Source organism: Sander vitreus, chromosome 17, assembly GCF_031162955.1.
Source record: "Sander vitreus isolate 19-12246 chromosome 17, sanVit1, whole genome shotgun sequence".
Classification (NCBI taxonomy): Eukaryota; Metazoa; Chordata; class Actinopteri; order Perciformes; family Percidae; genus Sander; species Sander vitreus.
In genome coordinates, this window is record NC_135871.1 from 30,805,573 (window position 1) to 30,831,969 (window position 26,397).

Here is a 26,397-nt window from a genome sequence, read left to right on the forward strand (position 1 = left end):
GTAACGTAGCGTGTAAGGGCTCCTCCCTCTTGTCTAAAATCCTCACATCCGCAACCAGGATGGCTGCGCCCTTAACGGAAATTTATTTTTTAAAAGCCTTTGTTGGTAATGACTAGCCTGGTCCTACCAGTCTCTGGTCCACTAGCCTGGTCCTACCAGACTCTGGTCCACTAGCCTGGTCCTACCAGACTCTCGTCCATTAGCCTGGTCCTACCAGACTCTCGTCCATTAGCCTGGTCCTACCAGACTCTGGTATATTAGCCTGGTCTTACCAGACTCTCGTCCATTAGCCTGGTCCTACCAGACTCTGGTACATTAGCCTGGTCCTACCAGACTCTCGTCCACTAGCCTGGTCCTACCAGTCTCTCGTCCACTAGCCTGGTCCTACCAGACTCTCGTCCATTAGCCTGGTCCTACCAGACTCTGGTATATTAGCCTGGTCCTACCAGTCTCTGGTCCACTAGCCTGGTCCTACCAGACTCTCGTCCACTAGCCTGGTCCTACCAGACTCTCGTCCATTAGCCTGGTCCTACCAGACTCTCGTCCATTAGCCTGGTCTTACCAGACTCTCGTCCATTAGCCTGGTCCTACCAGCCTCTCTCCATTGACAAGTGTTAACTTCCTTGAAGGCGGTACTCTGTTGAAGTTTAAAACTATTGGATCTGCCCAGAGCCACTCTGGATCTGCCATAACCAATCGCTAACGTTTGGTCGTGACGTATGTCATGCGCATGTGCAACAAGAGGGGAGACCGACAACTATCGGCTTATATTTAGCATTAGCATCGCTAGCCTTAGCCTTAGCCAACTCCTTCACCACTAACGGAGCGAGCTGGAAAATCAAACTGTTCCTGAACCCCGTGGGGAGGAGGGCCACAACATCATGGCCACCAACACAACTCAGCAAAGATTGTTCTTGCTCAGGCTTTAACTTCTGGATATTCGGCAGCATTGCTGCCACAACAGACCGAATGGCTTCGCTTGCATCTTTCTAGCGCATGACCTCAACGTCATCGTTCTCAGCCACTCCCTCTGTTCGCTGATTGGACCTACAAATATTTGACCGATAAGTAAGTAGGAGGGCGGAGCCAGGCTAGGTAATGACAGCTTCAAGACGCCTCCTATATGAAGAAACTAGTCGCACACATTGCTCAGCTGTGATTTTTGCCCATTCTTCTTTCTCTGAAACCAATTGAGAGTGAGAATGTCACGGTACATTTCTCCATTCATCCTTTCTTCAATTATATGAAGTCTGCCAGTGCCAGATGCTGAAAAACAGCCCCACACCATGATGCTCCCACCTCCAAACTTCACTGTTGGTATGGTGTTTTTAGGGTGATGTGTAGTGCCATTTCTCCTCCAAACGTGGAGTATGCTATGACAGCCAAAGAGTTCAATTTTGGTCTCATCTGACCAGATTATATTCTCCCAGTATGTCATTGGCTCGTCCAGATGTTGTGCAGCAAACTTTAGGCGAGCTTCCACATGGCTTTTCTTGAGCAGTGGTGTATTACGTGGTGTGCGTGCATAGAGGCCATTGCGGTTGAGTGTGTTTCAAAGTGTGTTTTCTTTGAAACAACTGTACCTGCTTCTGCCAGGTCTTTCTGAAGAGCTCCGCGAGCGGTCTTTGGTTCTTCAACAACTCTTCTAAGTATTCTATAGACTCCTCTGTCAGAAATCTTGCGAGGAGCACCTGGTCCTGGCCGGTTAATGGTGAAATTATGTTCTTTCCACTTCCAGATAATGGCCCCAACAGTGCTCACTGGAACTTTCAGAAGTTTAGATATTTGTCTGTAATCAATGCCATCCGTATGATTTTCTACAATAAGCTTCTTTGCTTTTACCCATCATGAAATGCTTCTTGAGTGACACCTTGGTAATGAGAAATCTTTTTATAGGCCATCATTTACGACTAATCCAGCTGATATTAATTTGTACTAATAGGGGGCAGGATTGCTTCCTAAATACTGACAGATTTCAGCTGGTTTATTGGCTTCCCCTGCCTTTTTACACCCCTTTTTCTTCATGTGTTCAATATTTATTCCCATTATTATTCCACTTTATTACACATTACTTTTGTCATGGACATACATGTTTTGATTTCTTGTATGTCTGGATTACTTGGGTTGTTACTGACATCTGGTGAAAATTTCATTCCAATAGCCCCATCAGAAATATATTTACTGGGAAAAAAGTTGACGCGTTCAATACTTATTTTCCCCGCTGTATATATATATATATATATATATATATATATATATATATATATATATATATATATATATATATATATATAGGGAATGTCAGCTGTATACTGTGAATGATAGCTCTATAATGGAAAGGCCAGCTCTACAATGCTGTGGGAATGCCAGCTTCAGACTTGGAAAGCGTTTCATGTAAATGTTTGTGTTTCAAACTCGATGTTTAGCTTAATCTTTTCTCTGTCTTTTAAGTGTAATAAAGTAAACATTTAACTGTGCCTTGCTCTTTTCTTTCATCACCAGTAGAGACTAGAGCATTCTCCGAGTCTACACATGGCTTCAATTAGGTCCTCTCATCCATCTCTGGGATGCAGGTGGCTTCTACACACACATACATACACTGTGTGGAATGAAGCTGCCACATTGTGAAAATACCATTAAATTGAAATTGCTTCAGTCTGGTCCTGAGTGTGTGAATGCATGTGTGTGTCCAGAGGATGATTTGTAACAACAATAGCTGCTATATGCTTTCTGCCAAACTATTATTGATGGAATTTGAAGGGCTATGATTGGATGAGAGCTGGGTAATAGGTTTTTGATTTAGTCCGTTTAAGGGCTCCAGAGGTTTTTGGGAAATGTTAATTATCGTAATGTCATGCTGTAAATTGTGCATGCTGATTAGGTTCAATAGGTTATGTAAGACGGTGGAGCAACATCAGGCGTCCTGCAGTAACAGTCCTGGGAATTTCTTCCATAGACAATGTTAGGTGATGAACCAGACTGGGAATGCCAGCTTGGAAAACCAACTCTTAACTGGGAACTATTTAACTCTAGACTTCTAATACTAACTCTACACTGGGAATTGTCATATCTAGACTGCGAATGTCAGATCTAAAGAGTGAATGGTCAGCTCTAGATCAGGTCACATCTGCTTTATACCTGGAATACCATCTCTAGACTGATAATACAGCTATATATTGAGAATGTCAGCTTCATACTGGGAATAAACGCTAAATGTTAGCTCTATAATGGATAGGCCAGCTCTACAATGCTGTGGGAATAGTCAGCTCTAGACTGGAAACATCAGCTCTAGACTGTGAAAACCAACTCTACAATGGGATTGTTTTACCTCTGGACTGCTAATACTAACTCTATACTGGGAATTGTCACATTTAGAGTGGAATACCAGATTTATACTGGGAGTACACACTAGATAGAGTTGGACACAAGCTATATAGGGGATTTCATTTGTCCTAGGATGGGAATACCTACTGCCACATTGAAATGCTAGATGTAATACCAGATCCATGCTCGAAATTATCTGCTCTGGACTGGGAATACCAATTATATACTGGGACTAGACTGTGAAAACCAACTCTACAATGGGATTGTTTTACCTCTGGACTGCTAATACTTAGTCTTTACTGGGAATTGTCACATTGAGACTGGGAATACCAGATTGTGAAAAGGCTTCCTTTCTTCCTTTTCACTAGGCCCTGTTCCAAAAATGAAGACTGTTTTGTGTCTGCTTAATTCTTAAGTTCACTGTAATGTTGTAGGCTGTTTTAGTTTGTTACATTATTATTTGACATAGGCCTGTTCAGCAGGTTTTATGGGTTCATAGTGTTGTGCTATGGTTCTGCCTGTGATGTGGGGGGTAGATCACCTGCTCACCAGCTTAATCAGGGAGAGTGGATGCAGGTTTGCTTCATTAGGTCCTTTCTGTAGGGAGGGGCTGGGCAATCCCAAGGTGAAGAACAATAGGTAAGATAGTTCTGCAGCAAATGACATGCTTATAATATTTGGGGTGCTTATTGTAGTGGGTGCACATATATGTATAAATAGTAATGTTGGCAGTAACTGATCTATCCAATTGTAATGATGTTTTGAGAAACGTAAGTGTTAATGTTGTTTACTCAGGTTAGCTCACCCTATAATCACCTGTGCAGGTGGTAGTTTCTAATTAGGGGAGGCTGAGTTAAAAGGGCTTCAGGAGCAGAAGGTCAAAGAAACGTGGCAGCTTGCTGTGACGTTGCCGTTTTGTTTGCTGTTATTTTGCCTAAGTTTAATATTGTTTTTTTGTATTGTGAGTATATTTTGGTGTCATTTTTGTTAATAAAGACACAAAGTGTGAACTTGAAAAGCCTCCTCTCCAGTCGTCAATTGTGACACGGATGTATACATTAAATTGGTCAACTCTAATCCTGGAATATCAGATCAACTTGAAATTTTAGCTCATGATTTGGAATTCCTGGGGTCAGCTTTTATTTTGACAGCAAAAACGTGGAAAAACCTGATCCAGCTTTCTGATTATTCTCTGCCAGGTGTGCACGTAGTAGCAAATAAACAATGTTCCCAGTGTGTTGAACTGTTCCTTTAATGGTGGATAAGGAATGCATTTGTCTTGATTGACAAGTGTCTCAGCCTTTCCCGCTCAGTACTGGTGGTTTTTGGCGGCATATGCTTGCCACGGATAGTTACAAGGTATTTTTATGGTTTAAACCTCTGAGGTTTCTGATGTTTTGAAAGCTGGGTTTGGGGTTTTCTGTTCACCACCACTTTCGTCACTTACTGGAACCAGAACATCCTAATTTGGGCAAAAGGGACAGGGCTTAGGTGAAGCTGAGGTGGGCAAGAGAAGGGAAAAAACCACATCTGAACTCGTCTGTGATGTTCTTCATAAACCTGGGTGTGTTTTCCTTTAAGACTGAACCGAGCTTGTTGAATAATTTCTTTTTTTTTTCTGTTTTCATTTCCGTTTTCTGCTTCTCTCTCTGTTTGTGTTTGTAGTTTCAGATGAACATGAGTCTCTGGTGTGGTTTATTATTGCTGATCCTACAGGTACACACACACACACACGTATGCACACACACACACACACACACACACAAACACTCACACACACACAAACTGCCAGTGTGTGTGCATGTATAGTAATTATGATTAGCATACAGCCAAGGCCACACACAGAGCCACACGCATATACAGAAGTATTTCCAAATGAAGGCTGTGTGTGTTTGTGTGTTTAAACCTGCTTCTCTGGTTGACTGAGGAAACAGAAACATTTCTATATACACACACATTCCTTATTTATACACACACACGCACGCACGCACGCACACACACACAGAGGTTAATCTGCCTCGACTCCATCTAATATCCAGAAATAAAAAAAAATAGATCACATGTTAACCACTAGTGGCAGAAATAGGGGCTAAATTTTGGACATTTGAAATTCCCTTTCACTCTTACAGGGAGGTCTTGTACGATTATCGTACATGTTTGCAGTGTTGCTGTGAGCTTTTGATCACCTTAATGATGAATTAAAACACTGAGCAAACAAAACAAAAAAGTGAAATTAAAGTAAAAGGAGAAACGCTAGCGTGCTGTTTATTCAAAGGAAGCTCTTGGCTGCTTTTCAAAGTAAAATGTTGTTGACTTAATTGAAAAACCGTGATTAATGTTCAACTGTGAAGAAATACAGAGATACATTTATATATTAGGTTTTTTGATTTCCTTGTGCTTCTATTGTTATTAACTCAAGAAGGTGATGTTTTCGGCTCAGTTTGTCTGTCAGCAGGATTGCAGAAAAACTATACTGACACAATTGTCATGAAACTTGGAAGTTATTGTAAAAAAAAACATTGTTATTGGGTAGGTAGGTAGGTAGATAGATAGATAGATACTTTATTCATCCCGAGGGAAATTGTAGGCATCCAGTAGCTTAGTCAACCATAACACAACAAACACACATACACACATATATCTCACATACATAAAAATCACTCACAGAAATGTTAAGAGTGAACAATGAGTGAAGAGATTACAAAGGTCTGGTATGGACTGACCATGTGATGCAATGACCATGATAAGGTGCTATGGTAGTGTGTGTGTGCAATGGCGGTAGTGCAAAAGAGAACAGTGCAGGGATTGAACATTGCAATAGCTTATTATTAAATATTAACTATGAACTATGAAAAGACAAGAATGTAAACATAATAGAATTGCTTGACAAACAAGAAAAGGAATAATATACTTTAGCGTACATTTACTTATTCTTACTTATCTTTTTTTATTAGACAGGTGCAGAAACTGTGGTTTTGGAGGTTTTTTGTTGACTGACTGACTGCACACAGCATCTTAAAAGTCCTGTTCTCAAAGTGGGGTTGCCAGGTTTGAGCTAACTCCACTGTCAAAACAAGTAAATGTGACAAACATGCCAGGTGTTTTGTAGACAAGGTAAACAGTCCCATATTAAAGGAAAATATGTAATCATGTAATGCATTTTGTCACCTTTTGTACATACATAAATGAATAACTTGTCTGGATTTTGAGGGCTCATTTGACTGTTGAGACGAATAATAAAATAATAGATTTCCCAAACTTGGAGCGTTGCTGTTCAAATTAAATCCTGTTAAGTGTTCTCTACAAACGTATAAATTAAACCTCTCTGTCATCTCCTAACCCTTCACCCTGACCCTAACTCAACCCTGACTTCTTCAACTCCTCCCCAAAACACACACACACACACACACACACACACATAAACAGAGAAACTCACAGCGTCTCCAAACTGTGGAGTCCGTGGAAGCAGTTTGTTCCCATGGAAACGATCCTATTGTTGTTGAGATGCCTATAGTGAAAAGGAGAGAGAGAGAGACTGATGGACTAATGAAGCAGACAAAGAGTGCATGTGTGTGTGTGTGTGTGTGTTTTTTTTAAAAGGGGCCCCGGGGCCTCTCAAGAAGGTTTTATTTCTTTTGGTAATTTCATGCAAATTAGCTTCAAGCCGATTGGACAAAAGAAATGACAGCCGACTTCAATGCTGCCGCACTGAATGCCATCACACACACACACACACACGCACACCAAGCAAACACACACACACACACACACACACACACACACACACACACACACACACAGAGTTTTGCATGTTATTAAGAAGCTATTACAGACAGTCACTGCCCAGTAAGTTAAACCTAATGTAGCCACAGCTCCAAGTAACAGTCTGCACACACAGACAAAATAAAATATTACCAAAAACCTTATTCTGTAAACCCCACAAGTTCAGATATTCTAAGTCCAGCTTATTGAAACACATTTTATATAATTAAATTAACTTCAACTGCCCAACCAACCTGCTAAGTACTGCTCATTAGCTAACTACCTAACTGACTTACTTACTAACTGACCAACTAACTAACTAATTCACTAGTCAACTTCTGAGCTCAACTATCTACTGAGTAACATTTCAGGCTAACTTCATGAACCCAGGGATCAACTGACCATAGCAACCTAATTTACTGGCTAGCTAACAGACTGTCTTATTTATTACCACTTGGGCTAACAAACTAGCTAGCTTACTAACCAGCTGATTAACCATAACTACATTACGGACTAAAATATTGACTAACTCCCTTATAAACCAAAAGGCTAACCAACTGACTGAAAAAGTCACGTACTACTACTAACCTAATGAAAACCAACTGACTAACCTTCATGGCTAACTCACTGTAAACCAAGAAGCTAACCAACTGCCTAGCATAAAGGCTGACTTACTTGCTAACAAACAGATTAAGCTACTGGCTAATGTTAACTTACTGTCTAAATAGCTAACCTTCTAGCTAACCTGCTATTATCCCACTGACTAGCCTTCATGGCTAACTTAGCTGTAAATCGAAATAGCTAACTACCTGCCTAACATACTAGCTAACTTGCTAACAAACAGATTAAGCTACTGGCTAATGTTAACTTACTGTCTAAATAGCTAACCTTCTAGCTAACCTGCTATTATCCCACTGACTAGCCTTCATGGCTAACTTAGCTGTAAACGAAATAGCTAACTACCTGCCTAACATACTAGCTAACTTACTTGCTAACAAACAGATTAAGCTACTGGCTAATGTTAACTTACTGTCTAAATAGCTAACCTTCTAGCTAACCTGCTATTATCCCACTGACTAGCCTTCATGGCTAACTTAGCTGTAAACGAAATAGCTAACTACCTGCCTAACATACTAGCTAACTTACTTGCTAACAAACAGATTAAGCTACTGGCTAATGTTAACTTACTGTCTAAATAGCTAACCTTCTAGCTAACCTGCTATTATCCCACTGACTAGCCTTCATGGCTAACTTAGCTGTAAACAAAGTAGCAAACCGCCTGCCTAAAATACAAGCTGACTTACTTGCTAACTAACTAACTTACTAACTTACATGGCTAACATTAATTTACTGGTTAACTGATATCGACTAGGTCATTTATCGAATAAACAACTACTAAACAACTAGCTAATCTACTAGCTTACTTACTAACCAGCTACTAGCTAACTCCTTTTATACGGAAGCGTAGTACTGCCACGCCTGAAAAAGAAAAGCATATCAGTATCACGTTATTACGTGACAAGGTTATGTAATAACAAGATATTTTCAGGTTTTAACAAGATACTATCACGTTATTACAACATACAAACTTATCAAGTTATAACAAGAACATTTTCTTGTCATAACAATATACTATTTATCACGTTATAACGTGAAAAGTTTCACGTAAAAATTTGATAAATAGTATATTGTGAATATGTATGCATAATACATGTATTCACTGTTCATTTTTTTTTTTAAGATTTTTTTTTTGGGCTTTTCCGTCTATCATTTTTGACAGGACAGCTAGGTGAGAAAGGGGAGAGAGAGAGAGGGGGAAGAAATGCAGGAAATGGTCACAGGTCGGATTTGAACCCTAGACCTCTGCGTCGAGGCATAAACCTCTCAGTACATGTGCGCCTGCTCTAACCACTGAGCCAACCCGGCCACACCACTGCTCATTTTCAGGCTTTAAAAAAAATATTAAGTGTGTTTGTGTCGTACGTACAGCACCACCAGGCGGCCCAGCTTGCTGAAGGCGTGATCTGGAACGTGGCTGATGTGGTTCAGGGCGAGCGTCATGGCCTGCAGGGCTGGCAGCTCGCTTAGCGCATCCATCGGCACCTCCGTCAGAGAGTTATCATCCAACCACAGGTGACGGAGCAAGCGCAGGCCGGAGAAACAGCCAATGGGAACGCTGGAGATGTGATTGGCGTCCAGGCGGCTACGGAGAGATTTACATACAGTGTAAGTTTACATTAACTCACCAGTTTATGTGTCCATTAAAGTGAGATTTTGGCAATATAAAAATATGAATATGAAGTTCCTTTATGCAAATATATGCGAAATAATGTAACCGAACATTTAGGTTTATTTAATTCGAAATATGTTTTTAAATATATTTTCAATATGCCAACCTATGAAAACATATTTTGATATTTCAGCTTTTTTTTAAACATTTTCCAATGCACGAACAGCTTCAATGCGAATATATATATAAAAATTAAAAAACACAACCTGTATTTACACTTTTCTTTATTTAATTATGAATTGTAACCATTTATTTTTTTATTGCGTGATTTAAAAAAAAGCGTTGTTATTATTATTATTATTATCATCATCATCATCATCATCATCATCATCATCATCATCACTGCCGTCCTGAAAAGTCTTGGTTTAACCATGCAACACATTCCAATAAAAATGTGATATCTGACGAGATAAGGCGACTGCCGACTGGTCACGTGACGCCGGCTACAGAGTGAGAGCTGTGCGTCGAATCAGCAGCCGTTGCTAGCTGAGTTTAGCCGACAAAAAGTGAGCGTCATGTGGCGACGATAGTTAGGTTTAGGCACCAAAACGTCTAGTTAAAGATGCAGTAGGTAAAACTTCTAAAACTACCTTTCTGTCATATTTGCTGAAACTGACCCTATGTTCCAGTAGAACTACATGAAGCAGGTAATAAAAAAATGGCTCCACCTACAGCCTGTAGTGTGATTTGCAAAAATCCACAGCTCCCTGTTCAGATGCACCAATCAGGGCCAGGGGGGATGTCTAACTGTTCAGATGCACCAATCAGGGCCAGGGGGGGTGTCTAACTGTTCAGATGCACCAATCAGGGCCAGGGGGGCTGTCTAACTGTGTGTCAATCACTGCTCATGCACACGCATTCATTCTCCCTTGTGGGGGGAGGGGCTTAGGAGACCGTTTTGGGCTTTATCAGAAAGGGGGGAGGGACTGAGAAGTTGTTTGACAGTTGTTGACTGAGAAGACATTTTTTGGCTAAGTCCTGGATCTTCCCAGTCCTACCTACGGCACCTTAAGTTTAGAGAAAAGATCGTGGTTTGGATTAAAACACTCCCCGGGAATGAACACGCATTTCCTGGGTGAAAGTCTTTTATCTGGCCTCCATCAGGGCGGTAGTGAAAGTAACTTAGCCCGAAAACATTAACGAATAAAAGCATGGTTTTATAATGAGTGTTTACGATGTGCAAATTGGTCATTTAAAACGTAAAAACAAGACACTGGCAGAAAACTTCTACTTTTTCAATACATGCGAGAGAATTTCAGCTTTGATGAGGAGCAGCATTTGCAGAATATAAATCGGGGGACTTCACCAACCTCCCTTTGAAGCCGTTGAAGAGGAACGTTAGAGATCAAGTGTTTGAACAGCACGGAGGAATGATCGGCAGGCTGCTCGAGCACCACTCCACCAGCCCAAGGGCTCTCCGGGTAAACGAAGGTATTTTAATGAGCACACACTTATTGCTAAGAGGGTTTATATAAGTGGGTAGTTAAATCTACAGCATTGCATCATATTCTATAAGATCATCATATGTTTTAAGCATCGCTGTCCTGTGACAACCACGTATCTCTAAAAGGATTGAAAACGTTTCATGGTGTCAGAAAAACAGCCCTGTTTTCAGCTCTGTGACGACGCATTTGTCAGCTGATCCGAGAGGCTTTTTGAAGACTTTATTTAGTTTAAGGAGGAGGAGAATTTTCTCAACAAATAAAGGAACACTTCATCCCTCAGTTTATCACAAACATTCAACATCAACACATCTGGAGATGCATGTTTTTATTTTATTTTGGTCTGTCTTGGAGTCATGAAACATAAACATGCATCTATACAAAGAGGTCTGTCTGTCTGTCTGTCTCTCTGTCTGTGTGTCTGTCCGTCTGTGCATCTGTCTCTCTGTCTGTCCATCTGTGTGTGTGTTTCTGTCTGTCCGTCTGTGTGTCTGTCTGTCTGTCTGTCTGTCCGTCTGTGTGTCTGTGTGTCCGTCTGTCTGTGTGTCTGTCCGTCTGTGTGTCTGTCTGTCTGTGTGTCTGTCCGTCTGTCCGTCTGTGTGTCCGTCTGTCTGTGTGTCTGTCCGTCTGTCCGTCTGTGTGTCCGTCTGTCTGTGTGTCTGTCCGTCTGTCTGTGCTGACAATACCTCCTCTGTTCTCATACAGACACAGAGGAGAGAGAAGGATGGGACTTCACATAATGGTCCATCAGATAAATGAGAGAGAGACCTCCAACAAAAAGAAAGACCCAGACGTCTCCATTCTTATTCCCTTATCTACACACACACACACACACACACACACACACACACACACACACAGGTACAGTTTCAATATAATTACCGTGTGTTATCAGACTGAAGGAACACAGTGTCCGGACTACATACATTAATATAGCGGCCTGTGTGTGTGTGTGTGTGTAGATAGACTGATGTGTGTCTGTACTATAAAAGGTAGACTAGACTAAAGGTGTGCTTTCACCCAAAGTGTGTAAAGCGTGACATGTGTGTGTGTGTGTGTGTGTGTGTGTGTGTGTGCGTGACTCACAGTGACTGCAGGTTGTGCAGGTTGTTGAAGGCCTCAGCAGGTACAGACATCAGCTGGTTGTTCTGGAGCATCCTGGTTCAAGAGAACAAACAAAACAATGAAGGATGAGTTTTGGGAAACACACTTATTTGTTTTCTCTCCGAGAGTCAGATGAGACGTTCGATACCACATTCTTGTCTGTGTGGTAAATACGGAGCTACAGGCTAAAGGAAACATTGGAATATGAACATAAATGGTGACCTGGGGATGAGTCAACATGTGCAAAAACTGTTCATTAAACTGAGACACTTACACATGAAAGTGTCTCTGTGAATGATTAGCACCAGTAAACATACCACACATTATTACAGTGTGTGTGTGTGTGTGTGTGTGTGTGTGTGTGTGTGTGTGTGTGTGTGGGTTGCTCTCTTAAACAATCGTAGTGAGGACATTTCTGCATTGTAAAGCGGTATCACCGGATCTTCAAAGGACTGTTTGAAGACTTTGGTGTGTGTGTGTGTGTGTGTGTGTGTGTGTGTGTGTGTGTGTGTGTGTGTGTGTGTGGACTTACAGCACTTTCAGGTTGTAAAGGCCGGTGAACGCTCCTCTGGGGATGACTGACAGATCGTTTCCCGCCAAACGCCTGAGACAGACAGAGAGAGAGGCAGAGGAAAGATCCTGATGCATTACTGTAATGTAAAAAAAACAACAGTTTGACCATGGATTTGTTCATCTGTGCACATAAATAACCACATCGACTGAAACAAATCCACCTTCCACAAACAGCATTACCATTAACTTGTCATGAATACAGCAGTACAACCTTAAAATACAGATACTAGCCTACAGAGTCATACTCTGGAGCAAACTACAAGACATTTACTTTGAGTCTCAGGTGGTTTTCTTGTTGACATCGAGGTTCACAAGCTGAACAAGTGATCTCAGAGGAAGTGAACTGATAACAAGGACCCAGTTGTTCAAAAACCTAAAAGGTCCCACATTGTTAAAAAGTGAGACTTCCAGATTACTTTACTTTATTATAAAGCAAGTCGAGGTGCTATAAAAATACTGTGAAAGTATCAAAACGAGATCAACGGTTGTAGTTTGGTTATGTTTAGGCACAAAAACTACTTACTTAAAGGTCCAGTGTGTAGCGTGTTTAGTTGTTCATTATCAAAATCTGTGTTGCCCGCTGACAAACGTGTCCTTTTTCATGTAAATATTTACTCTCTACCATCAATCCTCATGATTCCTTGGCTTGAAATGTTACACTTTGCGTTTGCATGAACTCGGGGTAGACGCCTCCATATTCATGCTCCATCTTGAGATCACGTGTAGCCGGTAAGAAACATACAGGACATACTGCTCCACCTGTGTGTGTGTGTGTGTGTGTGTGTGTGTGTGTGTGTGTGTGTGTGTGTGTGTAAGGGACATACAGGACATACTGCTCCACCTTTCACGTTTTCTTTGTCACATGATGAACTCCCAGCTGCTGCTAATGCTGCTAACGGGTATCGTAGCTTCCCGGCCCCCGGCACGTTTGAAGAAGGAAACACGGAGGACCACACGTATTCAAAATCCAGATTTCAGCGCTCACCGGAAAAGTGCTTCTAATATCCTTCACTGGTCTCCGTCCACAGCCACGGGATCTGTTGGTCCATTCTTATATACAGTCTATGATTCTAACCCTAACCCTAACCAATCCCCACTCTAATACTTCCTCACCTTACTTCCTGCTTTGCTCCCGTCGTAGTCTATATCCACGACAGTGGTGTAGTCTAGTTTTTTTATAGTGAGTATACTGTAATTCCCCCCCCCCAGCATTAGACTCGCCCATCCCAAACGACGTGTCCCAGAGCAACAACCCCATGGGTTTTTTTGTAACGTTATCGCGTAAAGCGTCAGCCTCATCTGGCTCATTTTCTGTAGTGTCTGTAACGTTAACGTCTGCTGCAGCGGCAGATTAGCTTCAGGGGCAGGCTAGCTAGCTAGACTATCTGTCCAATCTGAGTTTTCTCTCGCACGACTAAAACTACTTTTAAACGTACTCACATGTTCCACCAAAACAACTTCCTTCCCGAGACTATGTAGCAGAGGCACCGTGGCTCCGTCCGGAGCTTAGCCCCGCCCAAGGTGATTGTGATTGGTTTAAAGAAATGCCAATAAACCAGAGCACGTTTTTCTCCCGTCCCAGAATGCTGTGTGGACTAGCCAGACCCTCCCCTGCAGTGCTGTGGAGGAAGGTCTGGCAATGCGAGACTACTCCCGTCATAACTACTACGGCCACTAGAGGTCTCCGCTTCTACAAACATAAAAATAGGCGGAAACTGCTGCTTGTACAAACGACCTAGAAATCTAGACCACCCTAGCAGCAGCAGATGTAATCTGCAGACAGGGTCGTCTAGCAACTCTCCGTTGGCTTGCGAGCTGGAAAAACCAAACTCTGGTCAGGCCAATCACGTCGTGTATAGCAGTGTTTCTCAAATGGGGGTACGTGTACCCCTAGGGGTACTTTGCAGGACTGCAGGGGGTACGTGAGATATTTAACAACATTTTTAATAACAAGGCTGTTGTCCAGAATTATTTTTTTCCTACCAAAAATGTGACATTTGTGTCGCCTTCTTTAGACCTAATCTTGCCTTCCTTCCTTCTACTTTTTACAAGTTTTTGTCTTTTTTCTTCTTATGTCACTGTTTATGAAGTTTCTGATACTATTTTGACCTATTCTTGCCTTCCTTCCTACCATCTTTTTACAAGTTGTCTTTTTTACAGTTTTTGTCTCATTTCTCATTAGCATTTAAATGTAAATGTTTTTTTCAATTACAAGGCTGTTTAGTAAATCTATCGCTGACAGCGCTGTACTGTTCCTCTTTATAGTGACTCTTTTTTCTACCGAAAATGATTACCGCTGGTCAGGGGGTTGGCTTAAAGAAACCGTTTAAAGGGGAACATTATTGAAAAAAGTTTGAGAACCACTGGTGTGTAGAGTCGGTGGGCGGGGCTTATGGCTGCTGCTGCTGCTGGTGAACAGCGTCTCTGGAAGACTTGGAGTTCAGCTTTTTTTGAGAAAAGAACAAAGAACGGCTCTGAAGTCATTCTTAGAAAAGGAAGATGTGTTCAGAGTTTTGCCGACCGGATACTGCAAAAGTTTAATCTATCAACTAGCGTTGCTCTGATTGGTTGTAGTGCTATCCTATTGCGTGCAGAGGGAATTTGAAAGACAACCGTTGATCCCGCCCCTCAGATTGAGCCCAGCCAATGGGGAGATCCCAGACCCAACATCTGGATGTAGGTCTGCCTGGTCAGGCCAGTCTCTCTGTAGAATAACTGTTAATAATGAGCTAAAATAAATGACAACAACTTATCAAAACTAAAAAAACTATTCAGAAATACTGAACGGCTACGAGTCGGACCAGTGATTATTATTTCTGTGATTGGTTATTTCTTGTGTGTTTTCAAGCCCAACGAGTTGAACATAGACACTGAGGGATGCTAATTAAATGTTATTTATCTATAAATAATGTATAAAAACAATAAGAGAAAGAAGGACCAGAGAAGCTCTTAATTTCTTCCCACCCCTCAACATGACCGATATTATTTGAGTTGCTTATATGTTTTACTTTGTTTTGAAAATTGAAAAAAATGGACAGAGACAGAGAAAGAGGTTCAGCCTGTGAACAACTGACCTCGCAGAGACCTGAACATGACTCTGACTGCTGTTCTGCTCTGCTGCCAGCTGTGTGTGTGTGTGTGTGTACGTGTGTGTGTCTGTCTGTGTGTGTCTGTGTGTGTATCTATGTGTCTGTGTATCTGTGTGTGTGTGTATGTGTACGTGTGTGTGTCTGTGTGTGTATCTATGTGTCTGTGTATCTGTGTGTGTGTGTGTGTGTGTGTGTGTGTGTACGTGTGTGTGTGTGTGTGTGTATCTATGTGTCTGTGTATCTGTGTGTGTGTGTGTGTGTGTGTGTGTGTGTGTGTGTGTGTGTGTGTGTGTGTGTGTGTGTGTGTGTGTATATATGTGTCTGTGTATCTCTGTGTGTGTGTGTGTGTGTGTGTGTGTGTGTGTGTGTGTGTGTGTGTGTGTGTGTGTGTGTGTGTGTGTGTGTGTGTGTGTGTGTGTGTGTGTGTGTGTGTGTGTCTCTGTGTATGTGTGTGTGTGTGTGTGTGTGTGTGTGTGTGTGTGTGTGTGTGTGTGTGTGTGTGTGTGTGTGTGTGTGTGTGTGTGTGTGTGTGTGTGTGTGTGTGTGTGTTCATATGCGTGTGTCTATGAGTGTGTGATATTTGTCACCGTGGCGTGAGAAACGTCACTACGGCGATAGGACACCGCAGAGGTGCATGCTGGGTACATGCGGACTGGCTGAACTCCGTTTGGCCTCTGAAGGTAAACAGACCTGCAGGACCGGGGACAGCCCCGTGTTTCTACTGGTCTCAAAGCAACGACTGACTGGGAATACCGTGTTTGTACAGTAACGTAAAAAGGAAGAAAAAGGATTAAGTCCTCATACAATAATCACTTAAATAGCTGTCAAAATCAAACTAAAATGATCTGATTTTAACTTTTATGTATCACTTTATATCCATTACAGTGACACGGTCAAAAGTAGGTCCTAACAATTGCATCCCCTATTCTGTTTTAATCCTCCTGTATATATAACGTGGACGGTTCACTACAACGCTCTTCTCCATTTAAATAAATGATCAGTTCACTGCTTTCATTGAATTTGGGTGTTTTATTCAATTTAATAGCATTTGAAAAACAATTCATAAAAGAACGTTGAAAAAAGTGACAAAAATCTCAGAAAAAGCTTAAAAAAACTTCAAAAAAAACCAACAAAACCGTAAAAAAAAGTGCAGCAAAAGTAACAAAAAGGTCGCAAAAAGTGACAAAAACATCGAGAAAAGCGACAAAACATTGACCCAGAAAAACCAAAAATTGCACGGTCGACGGGAAGACAACACAAGGGTTAAGTAAAAACTTAAAAGTGACGCAGGTGCATGGGCATAATGTACAGGCCGCACTTTTAGCGTGAATAACAAACGCCAAAGGACGCCAAGAGTCCCGACGCTGGGGGTGGCAGTAGCTCAGTCTGTAGCTCAGTCTGTAGCTCAGTCTGTAGGGAGTTGGGTTGGGAACCAGCTGGTTCAAGTCCCCATGTGGACCAAAGTATGGTGGTGGAGGTGCCAGTTCACCTCCTGAGCAAGGCATCGAACCCCCAACTGATCAGGGTGCCTTTCCATGGGCAGCTCCCTCACTCTGACATCTCTCCATTAGTGCATGTGGAGGTACTGAGCATGTGCGTGTAATTCAGGCCTCTGTGTAATAACAACAGAGTGAAAACATTGTAATTTCCCCTTGTGGGATTAAAAAAGTATACATTATTATTATTATTAATAAAGGCGACTTTTAGCATGAATAACAAACGCCAAAGGCACATGACCAAGCGTCCGTATTTTACGCGATGTGATGTGAGAGTGTGTTGGTACAGACACGTTCCTCTCTTCGTCTCCACTCTCCAAATATATATATATATATATATTATTATTATTATTATTATTATTATTATTATTATTATTATTATTATTATATATATATATATATATATATATATATATATATATATATCATGGTCACCGAAAAGTTATTTTTCTTTTGTTTTGAGATATTCTGCTACTTTAATAATAATAGTTATTGTTATAATAATAATCTCTGTTCAGGGATCTCTCTCTCTCTCTCTCTCTCTCTCTCTCTCTCTCTCTCTCACTGCCTGTAGGTGAGCAGAGATGACATTACATATCGTGTCCTCACAGATATCTGAGCCGGTCGCCCGCTCAGACACCCTCACCCAATACATCAAACCCCTCGGTCTCTCAGTCACTGACCGGAGTTCATCAAGATTTCAAAGGGATTGAGACACAAACACAGCGACGCTTCACTCCTGTACAACGTGCAACACTAGAGGCCACGGCTGTTTGTCTTTCAGCATTACAACAAGCTGTCATAAAGTCTTTCTGCTCCTGAAGACGTGGAAGTCTTTGATTCACACCAGATTCCCAGAACTCCAGCAGGTGTTGAGGAAGTAAACTGTGTGTTTGTATGCGTGTGTGTGTGTGTGTGTGTGTGTGTGTGTGTGTGTGTGTGTGTGTGTGACTCACAGCTCCTCCAGGAAGGGCAGGTTGGTCAGAGCTCCAGCGGACAACACAGTCAGATTATTCATGCTGAGATCACTGCAGACACAGAGAGAGAGAGAGAGAGAGAGAGAGAGAGAGAGAGAGAGAGAGAGAGAGAGAGAGAGAGAGAGAGAGAGAGAGAGAGAGAGAGAGAGAGAGAGAGAGAGAGAGAGAGAGAGAGAGAGAGAGAGAGAGAGAGAGAGAGAGAGAGAGAGAGAGAGACAGAGAGTGAGAGAGAGAGAGAGAGAGAGACAGACAGAGAGAGAGAGACAGAGAGAGAGAGAGAGAGAGAGAGAGAGAGAGAGAGAGAGATTTCATTTTCTGACATTTCAGAGACCAAACGACTAATCCCATTTATGCCGCAAATAATCAACAATGAACAGAATCGTTAGTCGCAGCCCTGAAAGAAACTAACCAATTTAAACTGTGGTCAGACAAATGACGTATGAATAATCTTGAACATGTTAAATAAAGAAAATATTAGTTGTACTGGAGCTTTTACAAATGTTTTATGAGACCATAAAAAGCAACATCCTGACGTAAACAGCCGATTAGTAATACAAACACATTAAAGAGACATAAAGCAGCCACAGAGAGGCTGTTCAACACACACACACACACACACACACACACACACACACACAGACACACACACACACACACACACACACACACTGTTCCACACACACACACCGTTCAACACATATGCATTACACGCTTAAAAGCATTTAGTTTGACAAAGCAACCACTCAAACTCAGGAAACACACGCACATGTGCACACACACACACACACACACACACACACACACACACACACACACACACGTACACACACACTCCTTCAAAGAGGCGGTGAAAGTCAACACACACCTGAGTGAGAAACAAGGCGGGAGTGGAAGTTACTGGAAAGAGACGGAGAGCAAGAAAAGAAAAGAAAAGAACGACTGAAACCAGAGTTTCTCCTGCAGAGCTGGAAGAAGTCCTCGATGGGGCCGGACGATTCATCCAAAAGTAATCAAAACCAAAATTCAGAACCTCTAAACGACGTAATGCCAACTCCGGCCCCCTTCGCAGATTTTGATCCGGCCCGCATTTCAGTTTAGGTTCCCAGTACATTTTGGCCCACCCTGTTTTTGTCGTTTCTTCTGAAGTTTCTGTCCCTTTTAACGTTTAATATGTTGGTTTGTTTGTTTGTTTACGTATGCACCTTTCACACATTCCACATAAGTGTTCTTATTCTGGCAATAAAACCTTTTCTGATTCCTGATTTCTGACATTAAAATGTACTTTGTTTGTATTCGAAGTCTTTTCAGAGTCTTCTAGGCCAGTGTTTCCCAAATGGGGGTCCGTGGGTCCGTTTAAGCTGCTTACACACCAACCGACCGTCGGCAGAAAAGGGCAGTTGGACTGATCAGTCTCCCCGAGTCGGTCAAAGAGTGCCTCAGATCACACCGAAGAGAAAAGGCCGACAGCTCCTCCAACGGACGACGGCACGGGACGCACCGAACAGACTCGAGTCACCGACCTCGCCAGACTGTCCAACGGACGATTATCAGCTCGGTGTGTAGCTGCCTTTAGGGGTACTCTGGAGGACTGCAGGGGGTACGTGTCACCCTAGGTGTACTCTGGAGGACTGCAGGGGGTACGTGTCCCCCTAGGTGTACTCTGGAGGACTGCAGGGGGTACGTGTCCCCCTAGGTGTACTCTGGAGGACTGCAGGGGGTACGTGTCCCCCTAGGTGTACTCTGGAGGACTGCAGGGGGTACGTGTCCCCCTAGGGGTACTCTGGAGGACTGCAGGGGGTACGTGTCCCCCTAGGGGTACTCTGGAGGACTGCAGGGGGTACGTGTCCCCCTAGGGGTACTCTGGAGGACTGCAGGGGGTACGTGTCCCCCTAGGGGTACTCTGGAGGACTGCAGGGGGTACGTGTCCCCCTAGGGGTACTCTGGAGGACTGCAGAGGATACGTGTTGTTTTGACCTTTTCTTGCCTTTCTTCCTTACTTTTTCTACTGTATTTTTCTCTTTTGGGATTTTTTTGTCACTTCTGTCACCCTAGCGTTGCCTTCCTTCTTTCTACTGTAAGTATTTGTTACTATTTCCGACCTATTCTTGCCTTACTTCCGTCTTTCTACCGTCTTTTTTTGTCGCCATTTATCCATCATCATTTAAATGTTCCAAGGCTGTTGTCGCTGTATTCTTCCTCTTTATAGAGACTTGTTTTTTTCTACCAAAAATTATTCGCACTGGTTAGGGGGAACATGGCTTAAAAACACCGTTCAAAGGGGGAACATTATTGAAAAAAGCTTGAGAACCAGTGGTCTAGGTCGTATGGTAGGCACAGTTAAAGTTATCTACAAAAACAGGGTGACATCAGAGTTTCTGATTGGCTGAGAGCGACAGGAACATGACATCCTTCCTTTTCTTTCCTTATCGGACCCACACGTCTACTTTCTGCTCCATTGTGTTGCCAGATAACTATCGACAGGTAACGTCTCTCCACTCAGGAGGGTTAGGCCTGAAAGGAAGTGGAGACAGACTGTCTCTGTCCAACACACACACACACACACACACACACACACACACACTGAGGGTGTGTCTGCAGGTTGAATACACCGTTTGTTAAGAAACTTTCTCAACACTCCATAAAACCTGTTAATGTGTGTGTGTGCGTGTGTGCGTGTGTGCGCATGTGTGTGTGTGTGTGTGTGTGTGTGTAGCTTTACAACAGGTAGTCACACACACACAGAAGAAGGTTTGTTTGTGCAAAAACGTTCCTTTACTCTGAGCAGACTAACAGTGTTTCGGCTGATCGACTTTTACTGCTTCCACACACACACACACACACACACACACACGCACACGCACACACACACACACACGCACACACACACACACACACACACACGCACACACACACACACACGCACACACACACACACACACGCACACACACACGCACACGCACACACACACACACACGCACACACACACACACAGCTCATGTGGTCGTATATCTAAACATAAACAGTAATGATTAAAAAAAAATTTTTTTTTTTTGCTGAACGGCTTTTTTTAGCGACAAAAACTCTTGCTTTAAAAAAGAACTTGTAATTTTCTGCCTCTATAATGTCAGTAGGCTACACAACTCAACAACAAACAGAACATAGCTCTAGTCAGTTACGTATTATATCTTTAAATACAGTAAACTACTGTTTGCAGTTAAAGCAGAGAGAGAAAGATGACAACAACAACAACAGTGTGTTGTTTGCTTTTTGTTTCCTTCGCTCCTGAGATTTGAGACACACAGGACTCTGTTGTGCTTTAACAATAAGGAGATACCCTCCACTGATTACCCTGCTGACTGAAACCTATGATGTCATAGCTATGACATCATAGGTTCACTTGATGCTGAGATTATTCTGACCTTTCTGACACTGGAGCTTTTATTTTGAAAGCGCTGGATTTATCATCAGGCACTTGTCTGTGTTTTTATTATCTGTATTTCTTATTTTTGGGGAACTTTTTTTGGGGAACCTAGAGGAGCACGCCCTCCCCTCCCCCCCAGATTTGGGCTGAGCCCCAAATGTTTTACAACTTGTGGCTCTGTCCTTTGCTACAGTGCCGCAACAGTCATTCCCCGGCTGCAATGACGGTGCAGAGACTCTGAGAGCGCAGATACATTAGACCCGGAAACACTGGCCAATCAGAGCAGACTAACGGAGCGTTTCAGACAGAAGGTGAACACAGGTATATTCATACAGACAGACTGAGAAAAATAGTGTTTTTTAAGAATAAAGCATGTAAACATGTTCTAGTAGAAACACAAAATACAAGTGTGAACCTACAAATGAGACTGATATGGGACCTTTAACGGAGCAACATTTAAAAATGTAACCAACACCTCTGTGTCAGTCCCAAGTTCCCAAAGAGGATGCAACAAAAGAGTCCAAAATCCATAGTATCTGTTTATTTCATCTGTGTTTCGAATATTGCTGGAAAAATGTCAAAATAAAGTATTTCTGACTTGGCTGCACGGACCCTTCGGCTGTTGCATAATGTATTTTATGCAGCAGGTCATTGTTCGGACCCACAGACCGTTACTTTAAATCCCGGCAGAGACGCCACATGCATTATGTCAAGCTGAAGTTTGTTGTAATGTGTCTAAAAAGGTGCTAACATTGTGATTATTCCCCTCTGTGCAGTGCTGCTCAGTTCTTCCAGAAAAATGAGTTTTTTTGTGATTGTTGCGGGCAAAAATCCTTAATTATGCGTCACGTTTTCTTAAAGAATGCGCTGGAATATGCAGGAACTTGCAAAAATTGCGGAAACTTGCAAAAACGGCCGTTTCATCGTGGCTTCATAACGTTCGCATGGAAACAGGGGAAAACGGCTGCTCTCGTGTGAAGTAAACGCAACATTTTTCATCTTTCTGCTAAGATATACGGGACTTTTTTTATATTTTTCGCATATTTTGCACGGAAATCTACATTTTATGCGCCGAAAGTGCCCCCCCCCCCCCGCATAAATATGCGGACTTTGGCTGATTATGCATTGAGTTATGAGCTCATATAATCACGTTCTTCTGGAGGGACTGGCTGCTGTATCTTGACTTAAACATTGTTAACCCTCCTGTTGTCCTCGGTTGAAATTTGACTCGTTTACAAAAAAAAATGTAATGTAATGTTTTTTTTAAACGATGAAAAAAGTGACCGAAAAAAATCCGAAAAATAGATTAAAAAAAAAAAAAAAAAAAAACACATCAACAAAAGGTGATAAAAACTTCAGAAAAGCAACAAAAAAAAGTGTTAAAATTTTTTTATAAAAACATAATTAAGAAAACTAAAAAAAAAATGGAAAAAAACATCGAGAAAAGTGTAGAAACCACAAAATGTTGATATTTCCACCGAGACAAACACAAAGACAACATGAGGGTTACATATGACAAACATTTCACTTTTTTATTTTTTATTTTAAGCCGCTCCACCTTTTTATTATTGGACCTTTTTTCAGTTTAAGTCACAGATCCAAATGTTATTACGTGTAATTGTTATTATTAAGCTTAGATCCTCAAACAGATTTTAGTTTTTTACGGAGGAGAAGACGAGCTGTGTATGAAGATCAAGGACACGAGGATAAAAGAGAAGACGAATACATTAACCACGTTTGTGTGTTTCATCCCTCTGAGTAATGAAGCTTTCTGTGTGTGTGTGTGTGTGTGTGTGTGTGTATCCTTGTTTAACTATATTCGTGGGGTCCAAAAACCGGGAGTCCAGTATACTTGTGGGGTCCCGACAGCATTGTGGGGCCAAAATGCTGGACCCCACAAGGTTAAAGGTCTGTTTGAGGGTTAAGACTTGGTTTTAGGATTAGGGTTAGAATGAGGTTCTGGTTAGGGTGAGGGTAAGGGTTAAGGTTAGGCATTTAGTCGTGATGGTTAAGGTTAGGGTAAGGGGCTAGGGAATGCATTATGTCAATGACGGGTCCCCACAAAGATAGTGAAACAAACCTGTGTGTGTGTGTGTGTGTGTGTGTGTGTGTGTGTGTGTGTGTGTGTGTGTGTGTGTGTTTGTGATGGATATCAGACATTTATTCAAATGTCGGCGGCCACAGAAAGACAAACTGCATGAAAGAAAGCAAAGAGAGTTGTGTAGTTCGGCAGCGTAGGATGACAGCGAGGCCTCTCTCCTTCTGTCTTTCTTTCAGTCTTTTGCGGGGGGGGGGGGGGGTCCCCAGGGCAAGTGACCGGCGGGGGGGTTTATTCCCCGATCTGTGCTGTCAGGCTTTGGCTACCTCGTCCCAAAGAAAAAGACACCAACGGGATGAACAACAGCTCTGTACACATCTGTTTTATGCTGCAAACAAACAGCCTTAAACTATCTTTAAAGAGCAGAGAGAGATTTAATTATGTTGATTTGACTTTTTATCGAAAGATTTTAAACTAAAAAGGTGCCCTGAGGAGTTTTCTTGTTCCTGTTTACAGTCGGTGTTTCTCTCCTTGAGGTCTAACTAACATGTTGAATGTATTTCCTTCATTATTAAACATTATGCAAAGCTGATTTGTCTTAGAAGTTTGAAACCACACGACTGTCAACTGCAGTCGTGTATTGGTGACTGGTTCTCAATGTATTTGCTCTCTTTTGCAAGTGAATTACTAACTTTAAGGAAAGCAGCGTAAACTCTGCAGCGCTACAAAATCACACATGGCCTAACAGGAAGACAGGTAGTCCACTTACCTGTCTGTGATGTTTCCATCCACTAAAAGTTCTGTTTTTACAGCTGAGAGGCTCAGATTATTATTCTAAGTGTCTGACAACATTATGAAAGGATCCCTACAGAGATAGACCTTTCTGTTAAAGAGTAAGATCCTTTTAGTTTAACATTAACCAGCTCTGAAACCACCGTCACCAAACCGACCAGACTCCATGTAAATAATCAGGACTTTTATCATCGTAAAACACACTTCATTCAAAGTCGACAGAAACAAAATAAAACTATCAAAAAGCCGTCTTGGTTCATCTTCCCACTGTTCCAACAATCACCACTCTGGTTTGGTTGAAATAAACCCTTAATTCACCCATTTACATGTGGAGATATGCTGGCTCTATACACGCTAAAAGTCCTGATTATTTACATGGAGTCTGGTGGAGTTTGGTGATGGTGATTTCGGGGCTGTTGCATGTTAAACTAAAAGGATCTTACTCTTTAACTAAAAGGTCTATCTCTGTAGGGATCCTTTTTATATTGTTTCTTTCTCAAATAAAGTCACAATTTACAAGGATGTAACACTTTATTCTAAAAAATACAACTACATTGTACCTTTCAAGTATATATAGAATTGAGTATTTCATACTCAGAATAGTTTTTTACAAAATATACATATTTTTTTCTTGAAATCTCTGATGTAAACAAAAGCGAAACAACTAAAAGTGTTTGATCTGCGACTCAAAAGGGTTTGAGGCGACAGATCAGCGATGTAATGGTGAGGTCAGCTGAGCTCAGGACGTCCAATATGGCTGCCAAAAGGGGCGGGACTACAAAAATCCTTCATATGTACATCGGTTCATTCATCGCACTAAGGCTAAATGCATTCCTGTGCTCCTGCCGTCAATCACGGGCAGAAAAGAGACTTTACAGACCCATTCAGGCTGCGGACCTCTCTGCTTAGGCATGCAGCTAGTGTACACACACACACACACACACACACACACAGGCATTGACAGATGGCAGTATTCAGAGTGAAGGTGGTCAAACAGACAGACAGACAGTTATTGTATCTGACTCCCCCTAATGTCCGTCTGTCTGAGATCAGTTACTGAAAGTTGCTAAAACTTCTCACGACGCATCAGAAAGTACAAATATTCTAAACAATACACAGAAAACGACGTATGGCCTGAGCTTATTGTAGTATTCAGATCTTTAACTCAAGTAAAAGAAGTCCAGACCCACTCTCAGTTGTAACTGAGAGTGGGTCTGGGGAAGGTTCATTCACAGCCCATTTCCAAAGGGGCGTCACCAACGGACGTCGCTCAAATGCCTCTGGGCGCAATGGGATAGACCTTCAACCTACATGTTGAATGTAAACAAGAAGCTGCTCACCGTCGCTGCGCAATCGTCATCGTGTAAAGCCCGCCTCAACGGTTGTGATTGGTGCCTCGATTTGGAAAATTTGGAAATGGGCTTGAATGGGGCAGTAGCTAGGTAAGGACTACTAGCCAGTCAGAAGCAGAGTATGAGGGCGTGCCCTGACAGTAGCTAGGTAAGGACTACTAGCCAGTCAGAAGCAGAGTATGAGGGCGTGCCATGCTAGCAGCTAGGCGAGCATTATAACGTGTGTTCCAAAGTGACCACGTTTGTCTCTGAAGTAAAGGCTGGACTACAATAGAGCTGTTTAGAGCAGTTTGTGAACAGTGTTTTCTTTGGGGGGGACTTTGGGCTTTTTCACTTTGTAAACCTATAACGTGCACAAAAAAGATATATAACACAATGAAGGAAAGGGGGAAAGCCAAAAAAAGCAGAATATGAGCACTTTAAAAAAAATAGTGCATTTAGCTGCCATAAATGAAGCATGCCCTCGGTCCCCCCGCCCCCCCTCTAGGTTTAGGTCTAAGTCCTGAATGTTTATAACATCTGGCTCCGCGCCTGCTGAGAACTTCTTCCACCTCTGTACATCAGAAACACTTCCTAGGAATATGCCTTGGTGGATGGTGCACACGTAAAAACATATTTAAACATGAATATGAAATAAACAAAAAGTAAATACAGAAACAAAGAAATACATAAAAACATGAAGCCTCACCGCCTGAACACAAACACCTGGCAGATACTGAGCTGTCAAAGAGCACCT

At 42.1% G+C, this 26,397-nt stretch overlaps 1 protein-coding gene across 2 annotated transcripts in view; it reads right to left on the reverse strand.

Moving 5' to 3' along the window:
• LOC144532649 (leucine-rich repeat-containing G-protein coupled receptor 5-like) overlaps window positions 1-26,397 on the reverse strand; it is a 50,974-nt gene that overhangs the window by 21,477 nt on the left and 3,100 nt on the right. For both annotated transcript variants that reach the window (XM_078273538.1, XM_078273537.1), the window contains exons 2-6: window positions 18,037-18,108; window positions 12,455-12,526; window positions 11,905-11,976; window positions 9,074-9,289; window positions 6,761-6,832 (exon numbers count right to left, since the gene is read on the reverse strand). In XM_078273538.1, the coding sequence (XP_078129664.1) occupies window positions 6,761-6,832; window positions 9,074-9,289; window positions 11,905-11,976; window positions 12,455-12,526; window positions 18,037-18,108 (504 nt within the window). The remainder of the gene's footprint in view (window positions 1-6,760; window positions 6,833-9,073; window positions 9,290-11,904; window positions 11,977-12,454; window positions 12,527-18,036; window positions 18,109-26,397) is intronic.